This window comes from Eretmochelys imbricata, chromosome 1 (assembly GCF_965152235.1).
Source record: "Eretmochelys imbricata isolate rEreImb1 chromosome 1, rEreImb1.hap1, whole genome shotgun sequence".
Classification (NCBI taxonomy): domain Eukaryota; kingdom Metazoa; phylum Chordata; order Testudines; family Cheloniidae; genus Eretmochelys; species Eretmochelys imbricata.
Window position 1 is genome coordinate 251,977,087 of NC_135572.1, and position 21,346 is coordinate 251,998,432.

At 41.9% G+C, this 21,346-nt stretch overlaps 1 protein-coding gene across 2 annotated transcripts in view; it reads right to left on the reverse strand.

Annotated features, from left to right (window-relative positions):
• The window catches only part of DENND5B (DENN domain containing 5B), a 170,191-nt gene that overhangs the window by 82,160 nt on the left and 66,685 nt on the right, over window positions 1-21,346 (reverse strand). The window contains exons 2-3 of one of the 2 annotated variants that reach the window (XM_077807514.1): window positions 14,875-14,940; window positions 582-691 (exon numbers count right to left, since the gene is read on the reverse strand). In XM_077807514.1, the coding sequence (XP_077663640.1) occupies window positions 582-691; window positions 14,875-14,940 (176 nt within the window). The remainder of the gene's footprint in view (window positions 1-581; window positions 692-14,874; window positions 14,941-21,346) is intronic. The other variant, XM_077807515.1, reaches the window with a different exon arrangement.

A 21,346-nucleotide genomic window follows, 5' to 3' on the forward strand; every position in this document is an offset into this window, starting at 1 on the left:
ATTAGCTACTTTCCAGTCATCAGATACAGAGGGTTATTTCAGCAACAAGTTACATAGGACAGTTAGGGGGTTCTACAATTTCATATTTGAGTTCCTTCAGAATTCTTGGGTGAATACCATCTGGTCCTGGTGACTTATTACTGTTTAATGTATCCATTTGTTCTAAACTTCTTCTGTTGACACATCAGTGTTGGTAACAAATCTGAAGTACTGTGCAGCGTCAAAGCTATTCTTTTGGGATGTCTCCCCAACATCCTCTGCAGTGAAGACCAATGCAAAAAACACCCCCCCCCCCATCCCCCATTTAGCTTCTCTTCCATGGCCTTGACTTCCTTAAGTGCTCCTTTAGCACCTTTGTCATGTACGGGCCCCACTGCCTGTTTGGCAGGCTTCTTGCTTCTGAAGTACTTAAAAAAAATTCTGACTATTAGTTTTTGCATCTTTAGCAAGTTACTTCTCAAACTCTTTGTTGCCCAGCATTCTCCATATTATCTGTGCTGTTTTAACAAATGAGAGGACTGTTCCAGAGTTAAATATAGTCATCAGGAAACAGAGGTTGTGAAGAAAGTCAGCATACATACCATGTTCACTGCATCTTGATCAAAGGGGTTCCACTCTATATTCTGAGGATAGTGTGCCAGAACTTTGGACTTGAAAGTTCTTCTTAAGGGGCTCTGATCAAAGTTCTCTCCTGGAAGAGATTAGGAAGCAACAGCTTATCAGAAATAAAGTCATTTCAAGATAACTTGTCTGTGCCATTTTATTTTGCAATTGAATGATCACAGTTATGGAAAAAGTAGAGTGTATATTCATTTTAATAGGCTCACTTCTTTAAGAGAAGCAGAAGAGATTTTGAATGGGAGACTCAAACCTTACCTTCATTATCTTGGATCAAGACTTGTATTACAAGAAAAAAAATAGCACATGCAAACATAATACATAACTCAGTATTTATTGCCTTGAATTCAAATTGTATTAGAGTTTTTAGAATTACTAACTGAGTTTGTTGAAGAAAAACCTCAAGACAGCTGAACCTACAATCTTTTACAGCTATTTTAGTAAGACCTGACAGTTATTACTAAAGCACTAAAAAACAATTCACTTGAGTTCCTCTTGCTATTGAGAAAAGTGTGTGCACCTTAAGGCTATTAAAATTACTCAGGGATCGATTTAAAGGATTTTTCCTATCAACACACAAGTGACACAAAGATCAAGCCTTTATTTCCTACATGTCGAACTTCAGAGTGACAGATTTTGCGATAGTTTCCATACGTATCAATATCAAAATTGAAGTTAAACCTCTAGTAAATTAGTAAAATCTAGCCAAATTAACAGACTACAAATAAAATAAGTGTCATGCCGTAGTTGCCAGTGGAGTTATAGCAGAGCATCAGGGAAAGCTATTGTGTAAGCAACAAAATTCCATCTAAATAAGATTTGTTTAGATCTATGAATTACAGTTCCAGGAGAGCTCTCTCAAACTCGACATCAGGTCAAAGGTCTAATGCCACAAACTCCCTTCTTCCTGAATCAAAAAAGATTAATTCATTACAGAAATATGATTAATATACCTGTAGTCAGATAATTAACCAATCAAACAAATTAAGAAAATGATTGAGGAAATTAGCACTGATTTCCCAGATGAAATTTTCAACTCTTCCAAAGCGTTTCTCATTTTTAGCCCTAGCTCTTGAAGATTTTAAAAGTTAAAAGCCTAAAAAGTTGAGCTCCTAAATCCATATTTTGGCACGTAACTGATTTTCAGAAAGTCCCACATGACATTCCCAGAAAGCAAACTAGGGAAATATGATCTTGACAAAATTACTATAAAGTGAGTACACAACTGGTTGAAAGATTACTTAAAAAAGTAGTTATCAATGGTTCGCTGTTAACCTGGGAGGTCACATCTAGTGATATTTTGCAAGGCTCAGTCCTGGGTTTGGTACTATTCAATATTTTCATTAAATGACTTGGATAATGGAGTAGAGTATGTTCATAAAATTTGCAGATGGCACCAAGTTGGGAGGGGTTGCAAGCACCGTGGAGGACAGGATTAGAATTCAAAATGACTGACAAACTGGAGAATTAGTCTGAATTCAAGAAGATGCACTTGTCTTTATTGAATGCCAAAGTACTTCACTTCGGAAGAAAAAAAAAATCAAATGCACAACTACAAAATGGGAAATAACTGGCTAGGTCTGGGTCGGCAACCTTTGGCACCCAGCCCGTCAGGGTAAAGCCCTGGTGGGCCGGGCTGATTTGTTTATCTGGAGCGTCCGCAGCTCCTACTGGCTGCAGTTTGCTGTTCCCAGCCAATGGGAGCTGTGGGAAGCAGTGGCTAGCACACCACTCTGCCTGCACCACTTCCCGCAGCTCCCATTAGCCAGGAACGGTGAACCGTGGCCAGTGGGAGCTGCAGGGCTCCGTGCCTGTGGAAGCTCCAGATAAACAAACTGGCCCGACCTGCCAGCGGCTTTACCCGACAGGCTGGGTGCCAAAGGTTGCCAACCCCTAGGCTAGGTGGTAGTACTGCTGAAAAGGACCTGGGGGTTATAGTGGATCACAAACTGAATGCGTGTCAACAATGTGATGCCATTGTGAAAAAGGTTATCATTCTGGGGTGTATTAACAGGGATATCACATGTAAGACAAGAGGTAGTTGTCCTGCTCTACTCGCCACTGGTGAGGCCTCAGCGGGAATACTGTGACCAATTCTGGATAGGTGTGGATAAACTGGAGACAGCCCAGAGGAGAGCAACAAAAATTATAAAAAACATTTCAAAAACCTGACCTACGAAAAAGAGGTTAAAAAAACTGGACACATTTAGTTTGAGAAAAGACGGCTGAGGAGGAACCTGATAAACAGTCTTCAAATATGTTAAGGGCTATTATAAAGAAGACAGTGATCAGTTGTTCTCTGTGTCCCCTGAAGGCAGGACAACAAGTAATAGGTTTATAATCTGCAGCAAGCAAGATTTAGGTTATATACTAGGAAAAGCTTTCTAATTATAAAGAACAGTTAAGTCCTCGAATACATTTCCAAGGGAGGTTGTGGAATCCCCATTATTGGACGTTTTTAAGAACAGGTTTGACAAACACCTGTCAGGGATGGTCTAGCTTTATTTGGTCCTGCCTCAGCACAAGGGGCTGGATTTGATGGCTTCTCAAGGTTCCTTGCAGCCCTATATTTCTAGGATTCTATGAACATTCAACATTTGATATTGAGGTAAATATTCTATTTAATCTCTTATCTGGGAGACAAGGGCTGAAAGAAAAATGAAAAAAGTATAGGTTTTTAAGTTGTTTAAATTCCAAAGCCTTCAAAAACAGACTCATCTTGAAGTTTTTCAATATTTTCAAAATATTTATCAAAAATATCAAAAAGTTACTGAAAGTTAAATGTTTTGTTTCACAAAAACCTGTTTTTGTAAGTTTGTTTTTAAATACGGGGGGAAATGCACAGTATGTTTTTCCATGAAAAAAGCTTGGTTTTGGAAAAATGTAAATTTTTTGGATGAAAATTTTTTTTTAATTTCAGCCAGCTCTACTGGAGACTATCTATTCCTACAAGAGCAATGAAAACATGGAGTTACTTACTTTCACTTAGACTTTTCCAAAGGCATTGTGGACTGTGATAGTATAATCTAGATTTAAGACTTGGGTGCTCAAATTCATTATCAGAGAGGATGAGAAGTTACCCAGGTAAAAGATTCCCATAAACAGCTAAAGAGTTACATTCAGCTTAAAGCTTTCTGGTACAACAATAATCAGGTCTGCACCCTGTACACCTTGAGGCATATAATCTGTATGAACACTCTCCCCACCCCCCAAATGGAGTTTATTTGGTCCTTTGCAATCAATGCACTATGCAGCAGCAGAGTGAACATTTTCCAAGGTATACCTGACAACCAGTATTTGTCCTGTGATATTTTGACATTCAGAGAACTATTTACATAAAGTGATTCTCTGAAGATAGGTATTTAAGGGTATGTATACACTATGAAATTAGGTGAATCTTACAGAAGTCGATTTTTAGAAATTTTACACAGTCTATTGCGTATGTCCACACTAAGCGCATTAAATCAATGGAGTGCATCCTCACTACCGTGGCTAGCATCGACTTACAGAGTGGTGCACTGTGGGTAGCTATCCCACAGTTCCAGCAGTCTCTGCCACCCACTGGAATTCTGGATTAAGCTCCCAATGCCTGATGGGGCAAAAGCATTATAGTGGGTGGTTTTGGGTATATGTCATCAGTTGCCCCTCCCTCCATGAAAGCAACAGCAGACAATCATTTTGTGCCTTTTTCCCGTGCGGGCACCATACTACTTTCAGCAGATGGTGTAGTAGGACTGCTAACGTCGTCATCCACCGCTTTTGCTGCAACTCTGTTCTGCGGCTATTGTCTCAATAGCAAATTTTTCCATGTGGTCTGTCATGAGCTCCCGGGTACATGTGTTCCCCCACGGGAAATGTGTGCGGTGCTAACTGTCGTCCTCCACCGCTTCTGCTGCAACTCTGCTCTCCTGAATCCACCTTGCAGGTCCTCTCGTCGTTCTCTATGAATATCTGTTTTCGTGGCATCTGTCATCAGCCACTGCTACCGCTGCAACTCTGCTCTCCTGCAGACACAATACCACGGCAAGCATGGAGCCCGCTCAGATCACCGCAGCAGTTATGAGCATTGTAAACACCTCGTGCATTATCCTGCAGTATGTGCAGAACCAGAACCTGCAAAAGCAGGCGAGGAGGTGACGGCAGCATGGTGATGAGAGTGATGAGGACATGGACAAAGACTTCTCTCAAAGTACAGGCCCCGGCAATTTGGACATCCTGGCGGCAATGGGGCAGGTTCATGCCGTGGAATGCCAATCCTGGGCCCTGGAAACAAGCACAGACTGGTGGGCCCGCATAGTGTTGCGGGTCTGGGATAATTCCCAGTGGCTGCGAAACTTTCGCATGCGTAAGGGCACTTTCATGGAACTTTGTGACTTGCTTTCCCCCGCCCTGAAGCGCCAGAATACCAAGATGAGAGCAGCCCTCACAGTTCACAAACAAGTGGCGATAGCCCTCTGGAAGCTTGCAATGCCAGACAGCTACCGGTCAGTTGGGAATCAATTTGGAGTGGGCAAATCTACTGTGGGGGCTGCTGTGATCCATGTAGCCAACGCAATCATTGAGCTGCTGCTATCAAGGGTAGTGACTCTGGGAAATGTGCAGGTCATAGTGGATGGCTTTGCTGCAATAGGATTCCCTAACTGTGGTGGTGATAGACGGAACGCATATCCCTGTCTTGGGACCAGACCACCTTGGCAGCCAGTATGTAAACCGCAAGGGTACTTTTCAATGGTGCTGCAAGCAGTGGTGGATCACAAGGGACATTTCACCAACATCCACATGGGATTGCCGGGAAAGGTACATGATGCTCGCGTCTTCAGGAACTCTGGTCTGTTTGAACGGCTGCAGGAAGGGATTTACTTACCAGACCAGAAAATAACTGTTGGGGATGTTGAAATACCTATAGTGATCCTTGGGGACCCAGCCTACCCCTTAATGCCCTGGCTCATGAAGCCGTACACAGGCACCCTGGACAGTAGTCAGGAGCTGTTCAACTATAGGCTGAGCAAGTGCAGACTGGTGGTGGAGTGTGCATTTGGACGTTTAAAGGGTCGCTGGCACAGTTTACAGACTTGGTTAGACCTCAGCGAAACCAACATTCCCATTGCTATTGCTGCTTGCTGGGTGCTCCACAATCTTTGAGAGAGTAAGGGGGAGATGTTTATGGTGGGGTGGGAGGTTGAGGCAAATCACCTGGCCGCTGATTACACGCAGCCCCTTCGATCACCGCTTGCAGGGGCAATAAAGTCATTGTTGTTTCAAAACCATGCATTCTTTATTAATTCCTGGGAGCCTGGGAGGGGTGGGGGAGGAAGGAAGCACTGGGTGGGGTGGTGAATGAGGGGAGGAGGGAAGGACAAGGCCACACTGCACTTCAAAACTTATCAAATGCCAGCCTTCTGTTGCTTGGGCAGTCCTCTGGGGTGGAGTGGTTGGGTGTCCGGAGGGCCCCCACCCCGCGTTCTTGGGCATCTGGGTGAGGAGGCTATGGAACTTGGGGAGGAGGGCGCGTGGTTACACAGAGGCTGCAGCAGTGGTCTGTGCTCCTGCTGCCTTTCATGCAGCTTCACCAGACACCAGAGCATATCAGTTTGATCCCCCAGTAGCCTCAGCATTGCACCCTGCCTCCTCTCATCATGCTGCCACCACCTCTCATCTTGCTCGTCCGTCCTGTCCTCGTGTTCATTTTCTGCTTTCCTGGACTTTGCAATTGTCTGCCTCCACACATTCTGCTGAGCTCTTTCAATGCGGGAGGACTGCATGAGCTCAGAGAGCACTTCATCGTGAGTGCGGTTTTTTCGCTTTCTTATTTGCGCTAGCCTCTGGGACGGAGATGATAGGGGGAGCGTTAAAACAATTACAGCTGCGGGAGGGGAAAAAAGAGAGAGTAGTATTTAAAAAAAAAAAAAAGACATTTTAGAGAACAATGGGTGGACTTTCACAGTGAACCAAGCTGTTAACATTACATAGCATGTGTGCTTTCGGTATAAGGTCGCATTTTGCCTCTTATATGGAGGGCCTGCCGGTTTGGTTCTGGGCTGGGCAACAGAATTCAGTTTGCAGGCAGCCATGGTAAGCCACAATCTTTATAACATGTCAGAATGGTTTCAGACAGCAGTGCCCTCCTTTCCCATACCAAGCACCCGTTGGGTTGGCCATTTAAAAGGAAGGGCTGCGGTTTTCAGGTTAACGTGCAGCACAAACCCAACTAATGCCCGCCCCTACTCCCCACCCAATTCTCTGGGATGATCGCTTCACCTCTTCCTCCCACCGCATGACTAGTATCAGGGAAGATCCCTGCCAGCCAAATGCGAACAGCTCAGTGTGAATGGGCCCCTCCCACTGCATGGCTAAAAGCGGGGATGATTTCTTTTCAGCCAGAGGCAAACAGCCCAGCAGGAATGGCCACCTCTGAATGTCCCCTTAATAGTGTCCCTGGAGGATTTCCACTCTATCCTCAGACACGTTAACAGACTTTTCCAGTAGCTGTACTGACCACAAATGCATCCAAGTCTTCAGGGCAAATTAATCATTAAACACGCTTGCTTTTAAACCATGTATAGTATTTTAAAAGGTACACTCACCAGAGGTGCCTTCTCCGGCTTCATGGTCCAGGAGCCCGCCTTGGAAGGGTTGGGAGGGTATTGGCTCCAGGGTGATAAACAGCTCCTGGCTGTTGGGGAGAATTTTCTCCGCTTGCCTGTTGTGCACTATCCTCCTCCTCTTCCTTGTCCCCAAAATCCTCATCCCTATTGCGTGAGACTCCCCCCTTGCAGGTGTCCACGGACAGGGGTGGGGTAGTGGTAGGGACACCCCCTACAATTACATGCAGCTCACCATAGAAGTGGCATATCTGGGGCTCTGACCTGGAGTGGCCGTTTGCCTCTTTGGTTTTTTGGTCGGCTTGCCTGAGCTCCTTAATTTTCACGTGGCACTGCTGCAAGTCCCTGTTATAGCCTCTGTCCATCATGCCCTTGGATATTTTTTCAAATGTATTGGCATTTCATCTTTTGGAACGGAGTTCTGATAGCACGGATTCGTCTCCCCATACAGCGATCAGATCCAGTACCTCCCGTTTGGTCCATGCTGGAGCTCTTTTGTGATTCTGGGACCACACGGCCACCTGTGCTATGAGCTCTGCACAGTTACCTCTGCTGAGGAGTTTGCCACACTGGCCAATCACGAAATGAAATTCAAAAGTTCCCAGTGCTTTTCCTGTATACCTGGCTAGTGCATCTGAGTTGAAAGTGCTGTCCAGAGCGGTCACAATGGAGCACTCTGGGATGGCTCAGAGGCTCTGTCAATACTGTCAAATTGCGTCCACACGACCCCAAATTCAACCCGGTGATGTCAATTTCAGCGCTAATCCCCTCACCAGGGAGGAGTACAGAAATAGATTTTAAGAGCCCTTTAAGTTGACAAAAATGGCTTCGTCGTGCGGACGGGTGCAGGATTAAATAGATCTAATGCTGCTAAATTTGACCTAAACTCGTAGTGTAGACCAGAGCTAAGATTCATACTAAGGAGCCTCTCTCAGACTAACAGAAATTTAATTAACAAAAAGAATAAGGGTACAAGGAACCTTTAAGATGGATCAAGGAAAGAAACATGTTTAAATAATTAAGACAGCCCATACATGAATCTCCAGAACAGAACTGGGGTTAAAATATTAACTACTTAATGACCTATCTTAAAACAATGGTGTAGAATCAGCTTAAAGAAATAATGTTAAAAGGGAAAGTAGCTAAAAATTATACATATAATAAAAAGCTCTTCCAACATGCAGCATTCGAGGTGTAAGTTATATGTCAAGACAGGATTCTAGATTGCAAAGCAGCCACTTAAAGTTTTTGCAGATTTGATGAAACTGGCCCAAGGGTGGCTGCCAACTCTCAAATAGCTCTGCCGCCACTCAACCACTTTGCATGGGCAGAGGCACCTGTTCTGCATTTGCCTCACACTGGCAGCACAAAAGGAACAAACACCTAGCTTGAAATCCCTCCAACATGGGGGATTTCCAGCAAATAGAGTTGGCATAGCCAGCTCCTACAACTCCCTCTCCCCCCACCCTTGACACAGTGACTTCTCAGGGAAAGCAATGGGAGTGGTCCCAGGGGATAGGCAGAGAATCATGGAGTCATAATTGGCTCATGCAGAGGGGAAGGGCTGTCAGAGTGATTTTAAAAATGTGGATGAGCATTATTCCACAGAAAGTTCCTATTTCTAAGAGTGTGCCAGAGACAAATGGCATTTCTAGTACACTCAGAGTGGCATCTAAGTACCCTGAGTAGTTAATCAGTACTGCTCCATTATTTTCATTAGCACTTTCAAGGCAAACAAAATTGACTGTTTGCCATGAAAAACAAGATCTCCAATGAAAAATGTGAAATTAAGGTTTTCACTTGAGTTTTTGTTTTGCATTTACTGCACTTGTGTACAAAAAGCCTTAGAAGATGTAAGTGTGACAGATGAAGCAGTCACATTTACAGGTGAGGAAAGAGTTCTGGTTGTGATGGCTGTTGACTGGAGCCAGGTAGTCTGCCATTGGGCTCTCATTATTGCATCCGATGAAGTGAGCTGTAGCTCACGAAAGCTTATGCTCAAATAAATTGGTTAGTCTCTAAGGTGCCATAAGTACTCCTTTTCTTTTTGCGAATACAGACTAACATGGCTGCTACTCTGAAACCTGTAGAATGAATTGTTTGCAATGGGTCTTATACTGCCAGTTTGACTCATATTTAGTAATACTTTACACAAAAGTAATCCCACTGAAACTAACCAGACTACTTGCGGAATGAGGTACTAATGAGCGGGAGTACAGGTGATAGAATCAGTCCTTTGCAGACAATTTGGGTGACAAAACTAGTCCCCAAAAGAAAGAAATGGTGGTAGAACAAAACACCACGATGATGAGGGGATGACTGATTATAATAAAAAACAAACAAACAAAAAGAAACTGATTCAACAAGATAGGCTACAGCCATGTCCATCAACAAAGGTGACAGACGACAGTCTCCTGCTGGCAGAGACTTATTAGTACACTGGAATCATAGTCTCCGAGATTTAGTAGTACATTTGACAGTAACTACTTGAGAATGAAAAATGTACTTTTTTTACATCTGTAGCCACTTGTAGGTCCCTTCATCCCATCTGTCCAATGCACTAAATACCTCCAGCAGAGGTGATGCTGCATCTAGCCACATGGCTTCATTTCATCAGACAGACAAGAATGAAGAGCAAGTGAAAGATGGGGAAAATATACAAAGAAACTAACTCCTGGAAAAATGTCTCCATTCAGAAACAGAAAAGAACCAGAGAGGAAACATCACTAGCAGAATAACTAATCCAGGGAGCAGGGTGTCATAGGAACCTTAAGCAAACCCGGAGTTTAGTCCTAATCTGTAGATATCTTGTATTGAAGCTTTCAGTTCACTGATAAGGAATGGACTCCCACATGGTCAGCATTTGGCTATGCCTATTGAAAGGAAGGCGCCCACTCCTATTGGGCCGTAACCAGGGCGGGATGAGTAGCGCAGCTGCTCAGGGCGCAAAGTTGCAGGGGCGGGAAAATGGGGCGGAAAAAAATGATGGGGGAAAAAATAGGAAGGGACGCAAATATGTTTGCTTGGCCGGGTGCTAAAATACCCAGTTACGATGCTGCATTGGGTCATCTTGTTAGTCCTGATAAGGTATATGGAGGACAGAGCCACAGCAGTTTTCCACAAGCAGAAGTCTGTTTTACAACTTCCTGTTGCATTAAGTTCCAGCTGAAAGAAACTTTTGGGCTTACAAGTAGCAGTAATACTTGGAGGAAACTAGTTATGAATATGGAAACTTATTTAGTTGTATAGATCTGTGGTCACAACAACTAGCAATCCTACTGAACTGGGATTTCCAAATCATTCAGAAGATACAGACCATATTATGATGCCAATTTAATAAAAAAAATTTGGACATGATTTTCAGAGGTACTGGATGTTTATAGTTCCCACTGACTCAAAATGGGAGCTACTGGTCTATAGCACCTCGAAGATCAGTCCCTGTATCTTTTGAGAAAGTTGTCTAACATTTAATAGAGTGTTTCCTGTAGTAGTCATCAATGAAAGAGTATAAAACGTTTTTATAAAGGAAATTTGCCACAAGTAGAATGAATTAGAGACTTTTGAGCCATTGATTGAGTGAGCCTTTAGAAGATGTGGATGAAAACATGTGAATAAGGGAAGCCACATTAAACTGATACTCACACAATTTATTAACACAGCCAGGATCAGATTACTTTTTCCTCACATAGTCCTGATATCTGCCAGCTTCAGCCCATTCTCTGCACTGTGACAGTGTTTCCGATCTGTGCTACAGAAAGTGTCCGTTTTAATATCCATTGCATCTTGCAGAACCATATATGTAAATTCCTTGGATTCAGAGTAGTAACTCGGAAGCATCCTCAAAAGGCTATTGGATCTGTCACTTACAAGAAAAGGCCACACATGGCTAACCATATCAACAGAGCCAGAGCTGGATTTATCTCCAGAAGATACACCTCTGTACTAGAAGTTACGTACCTCCCAATTCTGTAGCTAAGAGGTTTATGTTAATTAACGATTGATACATTGACATCTGCCAGTCCTGGAACAAAGAGCAATACACAGCTCTTCTGAAGCACCTTGTACCTAAGTTTATCAAGGCATTTTACAGGTAGAAGGCTTCCTGTGTGTCTATTTATCTACTTAAAGGTATCTGACACATACAGTATGTAGTGTAATACTCATTTCCCTCAGGCACTCCCTACTAGACAGATCTGAGCTCTGGTCCTTATCCAATTGACCCAGCTTTTATTGTAGAGGCACCTAGCGTCACTATCAAATCCTATTCTGGCCAACGCTTACAGCGGCACTGATTGAGTCCAAAACTGCAACATTCAACACCTCAGCTGGCAAGAGCCACACTAGGACCTTCATTGAAGGTGGAGGGTATGATCGCAGAATGCTCCTCCTTCAAAAAGCCAGAACACCACATATTCTTTCCTTCTCTGGTGGTAAAAGATTTACCAAGCCACCATCACCACCCAACAAATGGGAACAAATATAGCTATCAATTTTATTTCAGAAATAACCAAGAGATTCTGTCATTGAGGATTTGCATGAACTTCTGAAGGACTCAACAGCAAAAATGAACCACAGGGTTTTTTTGTTTTTTGTTTTTTTTTTTTTAAGTTCTCCTTTCCACAGTCTGAAGCACACAATGGTCCAACATAATCAGAAGCTAGTGAGAAGGGTAACACTAATTTGCCTCTGTCCAAACCAAGTGGATCATGAAAGCTCAGGATTTTTTTAACCAGTCTATTCAGGGAGTAGATAGAGTTTACATGTTGATAGTGATGAAGAAGCCTAGCATTTTTGCTGCCAAAACCTGAGCTTCTTGAAGCCATCTGTGTGTATGAAAGCCCAGTTTCTCAAAAAGTCAGTGTCCATAGAAATGTTCAGAAATTGAAGACTGAGGCCATATGACCCAGGAAAATGGATGGCACAGATAAAACTTACCTTTATCAAAAGTCTGCAATGCCTACAATTTATTAGGATAACGTTTTTGTTTTTTTAAAGCAAAAAAAAATACAGTTTTCTTAGCCACGAATTGAAAGACAGAAGGAAGCAGCCAAGAAGCCACACCAAAATCATTTTCATTGATTGATCAATTGCAAGGCAGAGCATAGAACATTGCACCCTCCACAAAAGGCTGTTCTGGGGCACCAGAGAGACTGAACAAGGACATTTATAAGTAACTTCAATTAAGTTGAGGAGGGCACAGCAGAAGCATGTCTGGGATTGTGCCTTCTAATAGAGCTCTTAGTTGTGAGGGTGAAATGTCATCATTTAATCAACCTACAAAAAGGAACTCCCACCCAAATGATATGACAGAATCAGAAAGAATAATCAAATCCACTCTGGAAAGAAAATGGGAAAGGTAAGTCACAGCAGGCAGAACCTTCTTGGCAAACATGAAGGGATCAGCATCTGATGAAGTGAGCTGTAGCTCACAAAAGCTTATGTTCAAATAAATTGGTTAGTCTTTAAGGTGCCACAAGTACTCCTTTTCTTTTTGCGAATACAGATTAACACGGCTGTTACTCTGAAACCCATCTGAATACAAATGCTCTTTATGATAGGAACTCCCACCATTGGTGGTATTGGACTGCTGAGTCACACCTAGCATGGAGAGAGACTTTACCTTGACAGTATTTTCAGGCACTAAGTGAATTATGTAAATTTTTTTGGAATCTCTCAGGCGAACATCTCTAAACTGTCATTAGCAGAAGGTACTATATTTGAGCCTGGCTTTTAAAATGGAACCCAGCTTCTTATCACCAGGAGCCAGATACTGATGCTATTAATTGCACAGTATTCCACAACAGATTCCATTTACTTCAAACTCACAGACGAAGGTTAGCAAGGTTAGCCATCTAGCCCTAAATTAAGCCCTTGAACTATTAGGTTAATACATCAGATTAATATTTATAGTATCTCGCATATTTTAATAAATGATAATATGTCCGATTAAGTTCCACTGTAAATGGATACTTAATTCTACTTAGTGATACTTGTATCAGAATTATAATGCTGCAATTTTTAGCTTAAAACAAATAAAATTTTAATTTTTTTCTGCTAAATGTAGTTTAGTTCAGATTTACAAGTGAGGGGCTAGGTGATGAATGCTGCTGCTAAATAAAGTGAAACTGTGTTAATTTAATTTTAGAATGTTAAGTAGACTCCATGAAGCTGTTACATAAAATATTATTGTCCGTTTAGGGTGCAGGATAAAATTACCTGGGTGAAAGGCAAAAGGTTTTTAGACTGTCATCCATGATCAGTCTCATTTCTGGAGTGACTGCTCACAAACTAAAACGAGGAGTGTTGGGATTTTAAACAAACACATTTAAATGTTAGCTATCACAGCTAGAGGAGGCATACATAGATGCATATTAAATTGGCAAAGTCCCCTCATTCCACACCCTGTAGCCTGAGGAATTTTAACTGTGTAGTTGATTACAAATTCTGGAACGTGACTACTGAAATAAAAATATATTCTAACTCCTTTAGAGAGACCTACTGGGAGTGTGCACAATACTGCACATCATGCTGACAACCTTTGTTAGCTGTCATTTCTCATTAAATTGGTTCAGCATGTCCTAATGATTGTGCTATCTCCCAGCAGAATGAACTTTAGAACCGAAGTCTACTGGACAATTGTATCACATTACATGAGAAGTTAAGTACACAGAATGCTGAACGGAGGGCGGAAGCAGGGAAGAGTAATGCTCAGAAAGGGAGCAACTATGCTGTTAATTGCTGGGTTTTAGAACTGAGCGGATGTAGCTGAAAACAGCAGTGCATAGCTTCTTAACGTTATATTTAGGGACATGCCATTAACCATTCAATATTCAGGAATACTTATAGGGCACCTCTCCCATCAAATACTCTGGTTACTGTTAGACTATTGCTTTGTAGTTGTTTTAGATGGGGCTACGGCAGACGATAAAGAGTTCTAGAACTAAAATTAAAAATATACAATGAATTTATTCAACAGGATGCCTGTGTGTACGTGGGGTTGTATATTCAGTGCAACACTTGCTCTCCAATTTTTAATAGAAATACGTAAACATCCTAGTTGAGTGAGTACAAGCGACTCTTTGATAGGGCATCTGACTCTCCACTCTGTCTGGAAAGTTTTTAATTGTTAACCTCAAACATGCTATTTCCTGTAATCTAATGAAGCACATTTTTCAATGTAGATCTTAAAAAACAAACAAAAAAAACCCAGCAACCCATATGAGCCTCTGTAGCAGGAATTAGTGGGAAAAGACACCACTCAAAAACATTGCTTTATACCTGCATATTAGGCAGAGTTGGAATCTGTGATAAAGTATCTATTGATATAGTAACTTCACATAAAAGAATTGTTTAGATTCTGTCACTAAGCAGACAAAATATATCTAATATACACATGAAAGGATTTCCACCAACTAGACTTCAGGGGAAATTAAGTTTCTCTTCTAAGAGAGAAGCATATCTGCCAAGAGAGCTTTAGGGAAAGAATAAAATTTAAATAGCCATTGATTCAAGTTAAGTTATAGACTAAAGGTGCAATATTTAATTTTGATCCTTAATTTGAGTTGATTCAAGGGAAGTTATAAGATGGAGAATATTTAAAAAAAAAAAAAGGCACAGAGGGCATGGAGTTCTGATTTTTAAACTCCCTTTTTACCTGAGGTTCTGTTTGCAGTATCTGAGCTCTTGCCATGGCGATCTGCTTCTAGCCACTGGTATAAGACTATATAACATAACAGAAACAAAAACAAAAAGCATGTATGAACAAACAAAAGATACACAAAACTCAAAAATGTGAAGTAGAAAAAAAAAAATCTTTCCTTCCCAGCCCTTCTCTGAAAGTTTTTACAACATGTCTAACTGAAATGTTCTCTCTCCCAGCAGATGCTTTGTTACCCTTCCATAGAAAACTGTTTGAAAAATATTTAAAGGTAAGTAGCATGTCCCAGGTAAAAAAGATGCAACCCCAGAAATAAAAATCAAGATGAGAACACAGATCATCATGTGTTGGGCACTAGATAAATGAACTGCAGATCAAATCCACAAAACCGAAATATAAATTTGTCTTGTAATTCAGTGCTGTAATGCAATTCAACTGGCTCCAAAAAGTGAATTAAAATAGATTCGCACTACTGCCCTCCTTGTTGGTCAATTGTCTATGGCACCAGGAACTTAAGAGTCCATGAATAGGGTTGCCAGGTGTCCGGTTTTCGACCAGAAAGTCCGCTCAAAAGGGGATCTGTGCAGCATTTAGTCAGCACCACTGACCGGACACCAAAAAAGTCTGGTTACCAGAGTAACCACAGTTGCTGCTAGAGGAGGAGGGATCCAGACAGCACGCAGCATTTGAGGAGCAGGGCAGGCAGCTGGGCTCACCGCCCATGAGAGCCCATCCCACCTTCTCAGTGTCCCAGGGCCCCGGCTCTCTCCAGACCCTTGCTCCAGGGACTGAGGTCCCCCAGCCCTGCCCAAAGTGAGCAGGCAGGCAGGCTTTGCAACAGCTCAGACCAGACCAGCTCTGCAGGCAGCAGCTGAGTTCGGGGCGGGGGGGGGGGGAGGCGGGAGAAGAAGTGAGCAATGGGGAGGAAGGGAGAGGAGTGGAGAGTGAGCAATGGGGGTGGCCTGTAGTGTCCAGTTTTGAAAAATGGGCAAGTTGGCAATCTTATTCATGAACGATCGCTTCTCCTAATTGTCTATCACTTGGAAAGACATTCCTCTGCAGATGACTGAGAGAAGTGCTTTTAATAAAGAGATCTAGAATGGAATTTTTGGTTTTTAGGAGAAAACTTCTTGTTCCTCGGGTTGACAGCGGGTTCTAATTCTCTCCATCAGTTACAGCATACTGGTTACACTTACAACCTGTAAAGCAATGGTTTTCTACTCCAGAAACCTTAAATTATTTCACTCCCAAGTTCTGAGACACCTTAAAAAAAACAACAAAAAACCCCAACACTTATTTGAATCTAATCATTAAATAGAATAGAGGACTTAAGAAAACCTGTTGCCTGGGGGATTCCTAGGGTCAGACAAAGGAAGAAAATTAGTTAGGGAGACCACCAGCTAGGAAAAGTGTATGATTCTTTTGCCCACAAGTTCTCCCTCTTTAGTGGCAGAAGAGTCCGGGGGGGGGGGGGGGGAGAAGAGAGGGAAGGGGGGGGTTCTTTGCCTCTTCTAAAAACTCAGTTATTCCAGGAAGAGCACAAGGAGGCTGTCCAAGTAGACACATAACCACAGTCAGCTCTCAGTTATGAAATTCCCAGTGCTCCAAGCTCTCGGTTAAATCCAGGATGTCTAATCACTGTACACTAATAAATAACCAGAGTGACTCTACAAGTATCTGCTTTGATTGGCTGCCACCATCAAAACTCCTAACTTAAACAGTTTTTAAAAAAATCATACCCTATGGACATAAGGGAGTTAGGCTCTCAACTACCAACAATTTTAAAACTATCTGCCTTATCTTCAGCAGGAAGAGATAGCAAGAAGAATGGAGTTACACAGGATAACGGGGAAAATGGGGCAACCCAATGTGCTATGGACACATGTATCTAAATCCTGGAGTGTATAACCGAAGTACAAAGATTTATGTAATCAGACGGTTAAGCAGCTACACAAGTTAATAATGTAGCTGAAGTTGATGTACTTAAATCGACTTACTGTGATGAACTGACTGCTGCCACTCCCCCATCGACTCTGCCTGCACCTCTCGTGGCGCTGAGTACAAGAGTCGATAGGAGAGCGCTTGGGGGTTGATTTATCATGTCTAGACTAGACACGATAAATGGATCCCAGCTGGATCGATCACTGCCCACCGATCCGGTGGGCAGTGAAGATGTATCCTTACAGGCAGCATCTGGACACAAATCTTTAGTCTGTCCCATTAAAAGGCCAACAACAAAAAAGTGCTGCTCTTTTATCCTTTGAGGTACCCCTATGCTTAAGCTTGTGAGCATTCTGAATCCTTGAAACCACAAAAAGAATAAGCATCTGTACTAGCTTGAAAAGCAGAGTTTGAGTGATAGATTTAAGTGAATTTTTAACTTAAGCTTCATACACCGTTATTGAATGCATTCTCCTGACATCTTTCAGCACACCATGCTATTTAAGTAGTTGCATATTGAGCTAAAAGGATTTAGCCTCCCATTCTTTACATACTTGATCAAGTCCCCAAAATAGATGCGGATTGCTGTCTTCAGCCCTGCTTCAGAAAAGCTTTCAAGTACATGCTTTAGTCCAGGGGTTCTCAAATTGGGGATTGGGACCTCACAGGGGGTTGCAAGGTTATTACGGGGGGGAGAGGGGGTCGTGAGCGGTCAGCCTCCACCCCAAACCCTGCTTTGTCTCCAGCATTTAGAATGGTGTTAAATATATAAAAAAGTGCTTTTAATTTATGGTGGTGGTGGGTTTGCACTCAGAGACTTCCTATGTGAAAGGGGTCACCAGTACAAAAGTTTGAGAACCACTGCTTTAGTCCCACTGATTTTGCCAATGGGATTTAAATTGGTTCTTCAGTGTTTTCCTCAGTTCATGCTCATCTTTAGTCCATATTTACTCCAACCTCCCATCCATGTCTCACTAGCCTAAACATACATAAATACAGGATCAGATTCTGACACAATTACTTCTCATTGAATAGCACCTTTCTCCATGAGAAGTGCCACTGAAGTGGACTGGAAAACAGAAATATCAAAGAGCAGGAGTGAGGCGCATCAAAATCTGTCCCTTAGCTAATAGAGTAGCTGCTCAATGGCAGAAAGAGGTTTTTCCAACCCTTCTTTATACAGCATGAAATACACTTTCAGTATGGTGGATTGGTACAGCATTTAGTAGCTTTTTTATCGTATTGTAAAGGATGTAGACATCTTGGGAAGAAAACAGCCAAAGTGCAGCATGTTAATGTAGAGACAACGTATTCCATTTCTCTTGCTAGTGCCTATTATTCTTTATATAGACAATCTGACCTCTGGGGGACATGGGGAAGAGAAGGAGGGAATGTACTTGAACCCTAGTCAAGTCAAGCCTCTTCAAGGTGTTTCAAATTGGACACCCTAAAACTGAATCACTGAAAATCACTAGTCACGTAAAGTCTTGGCCAGTACCTCTACATAAAAGAGCTTGATAAAAATCACAGCTGAAACAATGATATATGAATTCTGTTGCCAATATCAGAAAATGGACAGAAGCGCAACAAAATTAATTTGTGAGGAAAGTTCAGTAAGTTAGCAGGTTCCCAGGGTCTGCACAGCACTCTGTTGCCAATCAAAGCTGTGACAACAAAAAACAAAATAAACCACCACAAAAAAGTCCCCCAAACCAAAATCCTAGAAGCTCAGTATTGCACAACACTATAAAGTAAGCTACCAATTATAATCAACCCAGAGATAGACTGTAATTAAAATCAAGGCATTAGTTTCTCACTGAATTTTAGCAGCTCCAACAGGATACCGCCTATTCTGCGATACGTGGGTTAAACAACATGCAAGGGATCTACTCAACTTGTAGCATTTCTGTTGCCTGATAGCAACAGAGGGACCTGCTGTCACTTTGACTGAACCAAATCAATTACAACTCTGTCCTCTACCTCACTATCTCCCTCCCTTCTTCATTCCCAACTCAAGTCAGAGAGTCAATATAAATATATTCATCCAGACCACATCACACGATCTATTGTCTACAGCCAAGCTCTAAGATACAAGCGCATTTGCTCCAACCCCTCAGACAAACACCTCCAAGATCTCTATTAAGCATTCTTACAACTACAATACCCACCTGCAAAGTGAAGAAAGACTGACAGAGTCAGAAGAATACCCAGAAGTCACCTACTAAAGGACAGACCCAACAAAGAAAGTAACAGAACCCTACTAGCCGTCACCTTCAGCACCCAACTCTCCAATGCATCATCAAGGATCTACAACCTATCTTGAAGGACTACCCATCACTCTCACAGATCTTGGGAGACAGGCCAGTCCTTGCTTACAGACAACCCCCCAGCCTGAAGCAAATACTCAACAGCAACCACACACCACACAACAAAAACACTAACCCAGGAACCTATCCTTGCAACAAAGTCCTATGCCAACTGTGTCCACATACCTATTCAAGGGACACCATCATAGGACCTAATCACATCAGCCACACCGTAAGAGGCTCGTTCACCGGCACATCTACCAATGTGATATATGCCATGTGCCAACAATGCCCCTCTGCCATGTACATTGGCCAAACCGGACAATCTCTATGCAAAAGAATAAATGGACACAAATCAGACATCAAGAATTAGAACGTTCAAAAAAAGTCGGAGAACACTTCAATCTCTCTGGTCACTCAATTTCAGACCTAAAAGTCACAATTCTCAAAAAAAAAAAACACAGACTCCAACAAGAAAATGCTGAATTGGAATTAATTTGCAAACTGGACGCCATTAAATTAAGCTTGAATAAAGATTGGGAGTGGATGGGTCATTATACAAAGTAAAAACTGTTTTCCCATGTTAATCCCCCTCCCCCCGTTACTCACACCTTCTTGTCAACTGTTTGAAATGGGCCATCCTGATTATCACTACAAAAGTTTTTCTTCTCCTCCTGCTAATAACAGCCCACCTTAATGGATTGGTCTCGTTACAGTTGGAATGGCACCACTCATTTTTTCACGTTCTCTGTGTATATATATCTTCCTACTGTATTTTCCACTGCATGCATCCGATGAAAGGGGGTTTAGGCCACAAAAGTTTATGCCCAAACAAATTTGTTAGTCTCTAAGGTGCCACAAGTACTTCTCATTTTTTTTAATATAAAGAATGATCAAATGAAATTCATAGGCAGCAGGTGTAAAAAAACAAACAAAAGGAAGTATTTCTTCACACAACGCACAGTCAACCTGTGGAACTCTTTGCCAGAGGATGTTGTGAACACCAAGCTTATAAAAGGGTTTAAGAAAGAACTAGATAAGTTCATGGAGGATAGTCAATCAATGGCTATTAGCCAGGGATGGTGTCACTAGCATCTGTTTGCCAGAAGCTGGGAATGGGTGACAGGGGATGGATCACTTGATGACTACCTGTTCTGTTCATTCCCTCTGAAGCACCTGGCATTGGCCACTGTCAGAAGACAGGATACTGGGCTAGATAGACCTTTGGTCTGACCAAATATGGCCGTTCTTCTGCAAGTACTAGCACAAGAAATTTAAGTATTAGGTCTTCATATTAACATGCTATACTTGAGCTTTTTATTTATTTATTTTTAAAAGCAATTTGAAGTTTTTAATTTGCTCTTCATAATGTGAGAAGATTCAGTTTTTTAAAATTATAATACGTCATTATATTTTCCCATCCCGGAACAATTGCATCGCATAAGAGAATTCTGAACAGTACTCCTTTGATGCTTGATGTTTCTACCTTACAACAAAAGATGAGTCATGCACTTGATTTGCTCACCGTAAAGTTGTATTGTTTGGGTTAAACATAATGAAATGTTCCAAGTTCATTTTTTGCAAGTGCCAACAAACTTAAGCTGCTAACTAAACATTTAAGAGTCAAGCTTCTGTAAGGACTGGTTCATGCTTTACTTAAGTGCTTTATCTCAAGATCTGTTTTTCTGATTTCTGAAGGCATCCATTTAATTTTTTTTTAAAAGGGAAATAGGAGGAAATATTTTCCTACTGAATTCTTCAATCTGAAAATCCTGCTGAAGTCTTCTACAATGAAAGGGTTTTGTTTTTTATTTTATGCAAGTGGAAGGGAGAAGAAATATGTCTTCCTTGTAATACAAAAAAAGCCCTAAAGCAAAAAAATATAGTAGAAGAATGAACTTTTTATACAATGAGGAATAAAGCTGCCCAGCATTCAGAATGAAAACCTCTATTTGGTGGTATTTTTTTTAAATTTGGATATTTTCAGGGCCTTGGTACTTATCCTGCAGATACTGATCTAGACTCAGACTTTAAGGCCAGAAAGGACCCTTAGCGATCATCTAGTCTGACATCCTGCATGTTGCAGACTACAGAACCTCACCCACCCGCTCCTGTAATAGGCCCATCACCTCTGGCTGAGTTACTGAAGTAATCAAATATGATTTAAAGACTTTGAGCTACAGAGAGTCCATCATTTACACTAGTTTAAACCTGCAGTTGAC